The 5,324-nt window shown below is 44.6% G+C and overlaps 3 protein-coding genes across 3 annotated transcripts; all 3 read right to left on the reverse strand.

Moving 5' to 3' along the window:
• Positions 1-353: 353 nt before the first annotated feature.
• On the reverse strand, positions 354-1,841 carry LOC137822114 (uncharacterized). The gene has a single exon (XM_068627016.1). It carries the CDS (start codon positions 1,839-1,841, stop codon positions 354-356), a length of 1,488 nt encoding a protein of 495 aa, XP_068483117.1.
• A 1,284-nt stretch (positions 1,842-3,125) lies between these two features.
• Positions 3,126-3,656, reverse strand: LOC137822115 (uncharacterized). The gene has a single exon (XM_068627017.1). It carries the CDS (start codon positions 3,654-3,656, stop codon positions 3,126-3,128), a length of 531 nt encoding a protein of 176 aa, XP_068483118.1.
• Positions 3,657-4,171: 515 nt separating this feature from the next.
• LOC137822116 (uncharacterized) lies at positions 4,172-4,741 on the reverse strand. Its single transcript, XM_068627018.1, has one exon. The coding sequence runs from the start codon at positions 4,739-4,741 to the stop codon at positions 4,172-4,174; it is 570 nt and encodes a 189-aa protein (XP_068483119.1).
• Between the last annotated feature and the right edge of the window lie 583 nt (positions 4,742-5,324).

Consider the following 5,324-nt stretch of genomic DNA (forward strand, 5'->3'; position numbering starts at 1 on the left):
CTGAATTTTCCTTCAGCTGCCGGCTTGCGAGCTTCTCCTCTCATTCTCCATACAAGATCCCCTTCTTGGAACGAGCGCGACTTGGTTTTAGAGTTGTATCTTCTTGATGCCCTTTGTTTACACGCTTATTCCCGTATTTTCGCTCTGTCACGCATTTCCTGGAGTAAATCTAACTCAGTTTTTAAGCACTCCTCATTGAGCTTGAGATAATCAATTTCTCGTCGGATAGTCGGCTCTCCGACCTCAACTGGTAACATAGTGTTTGTTCCATATGTAAGGTTATAGGGAGTTTCCCCTGTGACCGAATGTGGAGTGCATCTGTAGGCCCATAAGGCTTTAGGAAGCTCTTCTACCTATTTCCCCTTTGTGCTACCCAGTCTCTTCTTCAACTCTGTAAGGATAACCTTGTTTGCAGACTCAACTTGTCTGTTAGTCTGTGGATGTTCTACTATGCTTGTCTTGTGTGGGATTCCCAGACTTGTGTACAATTCTGCCAACTTTCTGTTTGTAAACTGCCTTCCATTATCAGTGATGATAGTGTGTGGGATGCCAAAACGGCACACTATACTTTTCCATAAAAAGCCTTGGATCTGTCCGACAGTGATTTTTGCAAGAGGTTCCGCTTCAATCCAATTGGTGAAGTAGTCTACTGCTACTAGTAAGAACTTTCTTTGCCCTGTCAGTTGGGGGAAAGGGCCAACTATATCCATTCCCCATAAGGCAAACGGCCATGGAGAGTTGATGTTTTGTAAGTCGTGAGGATGAAGATGTATGAGGGAACCATGTTCCTGGAAATTTTGACATTTTTTGACGAAATCAGCGCAATCGACTCTTAGGGTAGGCCAATAGTACCCGACCCTAAGTACTATTGTTGCCATTGTTCGTGCTCCTGAATGTAGTCCACACGCACCATGGTGTAACTCTTTTAAAATGTACTCGGCGTCGGTCTTTGATACACATTTAAGCAGCGGAGTAGAGTATCCTCTCTTGTATAGGTCATCACCTACTAAAACGAATCGAGAAGCCTTTTTTCTCATAGCGAGGTCGCTACATTCTTTCCCGGCTTCCCGGCCTTCCAGAACGTTCTTAATTTCAGAAATCCAATAGACATCCTCTCTATCCGTTGTCATGCATTCCTCCATTGTTACCGTCGAAGCGAACGAGGTTTTTCGTATGACGGTGTCATGTCGACCTTTCTGCTTATTATTGACCAACTTTGATAACATGTCAGCTCGAGAGTTATCTTCTCGCTTTATGTGGCATATCGTGACGCTTTCGAACTTTGCCAAGATGTCCACCACTCGGTGGTAATACTTTAACAGCAGTGAGTCCTTCACTTGGTACTCTCCATTTATATGACCGACTGTCAATTGTGAATCAATCTTGCATTCGAATTTTCGAGCTCCCATGTCTTTGGCAAGTAGTAAACCAGCTATGAGCGCTTCGTACTCGGCCTGGTTGTTGGATGCTTTGAAGTCAAATCGTAGCGATTGTTCTATGCAGAGGCTTCCTGGTCCTTCCAAGACAACTCCTGCTCCTCCTCCACCTTTACTGGAAGATCCATCCACATAAAGAATCCATGTTGCATCTGGTTCCAAACTGCCTTGTAGCTCTGAAGTAAAGTCAACTAGACTTTGTGATTTTATAGGCCCTCTAGGTTCATACTTAATTCCAAACTCAGATAACTGTATGGACCACCCGATCATTCGGCCTGCCAACTCGAGTTTCCTCAATACTTTGCTTATAGGACAGTCTGTTTGTACTATGATCTCATGACTTTCAAAATATGGTCGCAACCTTCTCGATGCAAGCACGAGGGTTAGAGCTACTTTTTCGATCATTTGGTATCTAGTCTCGGCGTCTTGAAATACTCGGCTAACGAAATAGACAGGTTTTTTTATCAGTTTTTCCTTGGACAAGAGCGGCACTCACGACTTCCGATGATACGGCCAGGTAGACCAACAAAGGTACCCCAGAGATCGGTTTGCTTAATATTGGAGGTTGGGATAAGGCTTGTTTGACAGCCGAAAAGGCCTCCTCACATGTTGCATTCCACGAAAACTTTTCGGCCTTCTTCATGAGCTTAAGGATTGGCATTATCTTATCTGCTAATCTTTCCATGAATCTGGACATCGATGTTATCCTCCCCACCAGTCGTTGTACTTCTTTCAGGTCTTGCGGGCTTCTCATATTTTCCAAGGCTTGACATTTATCTGGGTTTGCTTCAATGCCCCGGCTAGTTAGCATGAACCCTAAAAATTTTCCACCTTCCACATCGAACACGCACTTTTAAGGGTTAAGACGCATGTCATATCGTCTTAACCGATCAAAAACCTTGGCCAAATCTATAGTGTGTTGTTGAACACTATCAAACTTCATGATCACATCATCAACATAAACTTCCACCATTCTTCCTATCTGCTCTCGGAACATCCGGTCTATCAATCTCTGATAAGTTGCACCCGCATTTTTTAATCCGAAAGGCATGACTTCATAGCAAAAATTTGCCTTTTCGGTTTAGAAGGTTGTTTTCCCCCGGTCTGTCGGATACATGGGTATTTGATTGTACCCAGAATACGCGTCAAGGAAACCTAACACTTTGTGTCCGGCTGCTCCATCTACTAGTCGGTCAATACTGGGTAGGGGGTATGCGTCTTTTGTGCAGGCCCTGTTAAGATTAGTATAATCGGTACACATCTGCTATTTCCCACTCTTCTTCTGGACCAACACTATATTTGCTAACCAAGTAGTGCAGTGTATTTCTCGGATAAATCTTGCCTCCAGAAGCTTGTGCAACTCTTCTTCCGTAATCTTCCTTTTTTCTCCTACTAACCTTCTTTTATTATGAGCTATCGGCCTTGCCTCTTTACAGACTGAGAGCTTATGTGAAATAATCTTGGGATCTATTTCCAGCATGTCGGCAGTCGTCCAGGCAAATAAATCTGAATTCTTGGCCAAAATCCTTGTGATTATCCCTTGATCTTTTTCTCCAATGGTGGAACCTAGCCTGGTATTTTGGCTCGGTTTACCAAGATGCCATAAGACAGTCTACTCTTTTGGTTCTACATGTGGTTCATCATTGGGCCTGGGACCAAAATCATGCAAGGTCGCGGCTTGGTGGACTTTCAGCCTTCGGCTTGGTGCCGAGGGAGAATTCTCAGACTAGCGGCGTAACATTCCTTAGCTGTTTTTTGGTCTGAATGGAGTGTCACAACATTCTTACTTCGGCTTTTACAATCCGAAGGGAATTTCATGGCGAGATGAGGAGTTGACACTATTGCCCCTAACTTGTTGAGGGATGGCCTTCCTAGAAGAATGTTATACGAGGATTTTGCATCCACCAGTAGATATCTGACTCTTATAGTTTTGCAGCATTCATTGCCTTCACCAAATTTCGTGTCTAGATCAATGTATCCTCGAGTGTCTCCTCTCTCCCCCGAGAATCCGACTATTTGCTCATTGAAATACACCATCGTATCTAAGGGTAAACCCATTTTCTTGAAGGTTTTCCAGTAAAGGATATCCACAAAGCTCCCTTGGTCTATCAACGTTTTCATGATTACAAAATTGGTTACTTCAATGGTCACCACCATAGGATCATCATGTCTTGTATCAATAATTTTAAAGTCATCATCAGTGAAAAGAATAGGCGACATGCTTCTTCTCGGGAACCTATGGATGGAGTACACGGAGCTAATGGCTCTAAGGTGTCTCTTTCGGGATGAGTATGTCGTCCCTCCTCCAGCAAAGCCTCCTGCGATGGTGTTAATTACGCCACGCACAGGTCTGCCCTCTCGGCGATCGTGTGGTTCCCTGTCTTCTCAGCCATCCCTTCTTCTGTTCTCTCGGTGATTTGTCCTCCTTTCATCAACCCTTGGTCTTCTGTCCTCTTGATTACCCTGCACAAAGTGACAAAGATGGCCCGCTTGTACAAGCTCTTCGATCTTATTTTTCAAGGTCCAGCAGTCCTCCGTAGTATGACCAAAATTTCAGTGATAGCGGCAATGCTTAGTTTGATATGCATTCGAAGGCGTGTTAGTTTTTTCAACGTTGTCAAGAGGTCGACACTGAGAGCTTCCTCCAGGATCCTCGACCTGTCGGTCGTCAAGGGAGTGTAACGAGTAAATCGTGCCGGTTTAGGGAATTCTCTCGGCCTTGCGGATGTCATGGGTCAGTTCTTATCAACTTTTTTTTCAGCTTCTTCAGGCACTCGAGTCTTGGCGCAAAATTCCCTCAATTCTTCTAGTTGCATAAATTTGGTTGCTCTCTGTCGTAACTCATCCAGATTCATAACTGGTTTCTTACACAAGCTATCCGAGAACGGACCAGGATTGAGAGCGGTTACCATGTGATGCATGGCTAACTCAGGACTTAGATTGCGTATGTTCAACGCTATCTTGCCAAACCTTTCCATACAAGTTCGCAATGACTCCGTTTTTGCTTGCCGAATATTAACTAAAGCGATGGATGTGAGGTGGTGGTGGCGACTTGTAGCAAACTGTGCACCAAACTTCTTGACCAAAGTGTCAAAACAGTCAATGGAGTGCGTTGGTAATCGAGTAAACCAACTCAAAGAAGCTCCCTTGAGGGAGGTTAGAAATACTCGGCATAACAGTGCATCTTCGACGGTGTATAAGCTGACTTGTGTTACATACGCATCTACATGCTCATCAAGGTCAGTTGTTCCATCATATTTGTCAAGAGCTGGATTCTTCCAGGTACTCGACAAGGGCACTTCCATAATGGACTCCACAAAAGGACTTTGTCGAGAAACTGCTCCCAAACTGCTCACTGAAATTAACCGGGTATTCTCTAGATGGGAACTGTCGGCTCGGTTCTAAGATGAGTGCTCTTAGTCGGAGGATGTTCCCCTTCTATAGTGTCTTGAACTGTTGGTTCATTGAGTTTCTGCTTCATCCGTGTATTCTCTCTTCTTAACGTCGCCAACTCTTCTTCGTTTTCTCTCCTCATAGCTGAACCTCTTCTTCATTCTTCTTCTTCAAAACATCCATCTCCTTCCTCATTTGCAAAATCATTGCCATGGGATCTGGTTGACTGGTCTCTCCTACGTGCACATTCCTCTCATTTCCCGTCATGTTTTTTTTTGTTACCATGTGGTCACTCTAAAGGGGTTTCTTCCCGGACCCACGGTGGGCGCCAAAAATGTTCTTACAAGGTCGGGTACCTCTCAGAATGACTCTTGTAGCTTCCGTCTTCTCGTCCTTGCAGCTCCTGTATTCGGCGTCTCCGTCTGACAAGTCCTCCAAGAACGACGGGGTGGGGTACCTACGAAGGTGCTCCGACGCTCAAGTCAGTCTGAGTAT

Source organism: Phaseolus vulgaris, chromosome 9 (assembly GCF_051622355.1).
Source record: "Phaseolus vulgaris cultivar YP4 chromosome 9, ASM5162235v1, whole genome shotgun sequence".
NCBI lineage: Eukaryota > Viridiplantae > Streptophyta > Magnoliopsida > Fabales > Fabaceae > Phaseolus > Phaseolus vulgaris.

Bases quoted from the DNA above. Each gene is read 5' to 3' on its own strand.
- LOC137822115 (XM_068627017.1), bottom strand. From the start codon at position 3,656: ATGTCGCCTATTCTTTTCACTGATGATGACTTTAAAATTATTGATACA.
- LOC137822116 (XM_068627018.1), bottom strand. From the start codon at position 4,741: ATGGAAGTGCCCTTGTCGAGTACCTGGAAGAATCCAGCTCTTGACAAA.
- LOC137822114 (XM_068627016.1), bottom strand. From the start codon at position 1,841: ATGATCGAAAAAGTAGCTCTAACCCTCGTGCTTGCATCGAGAAGGTTG.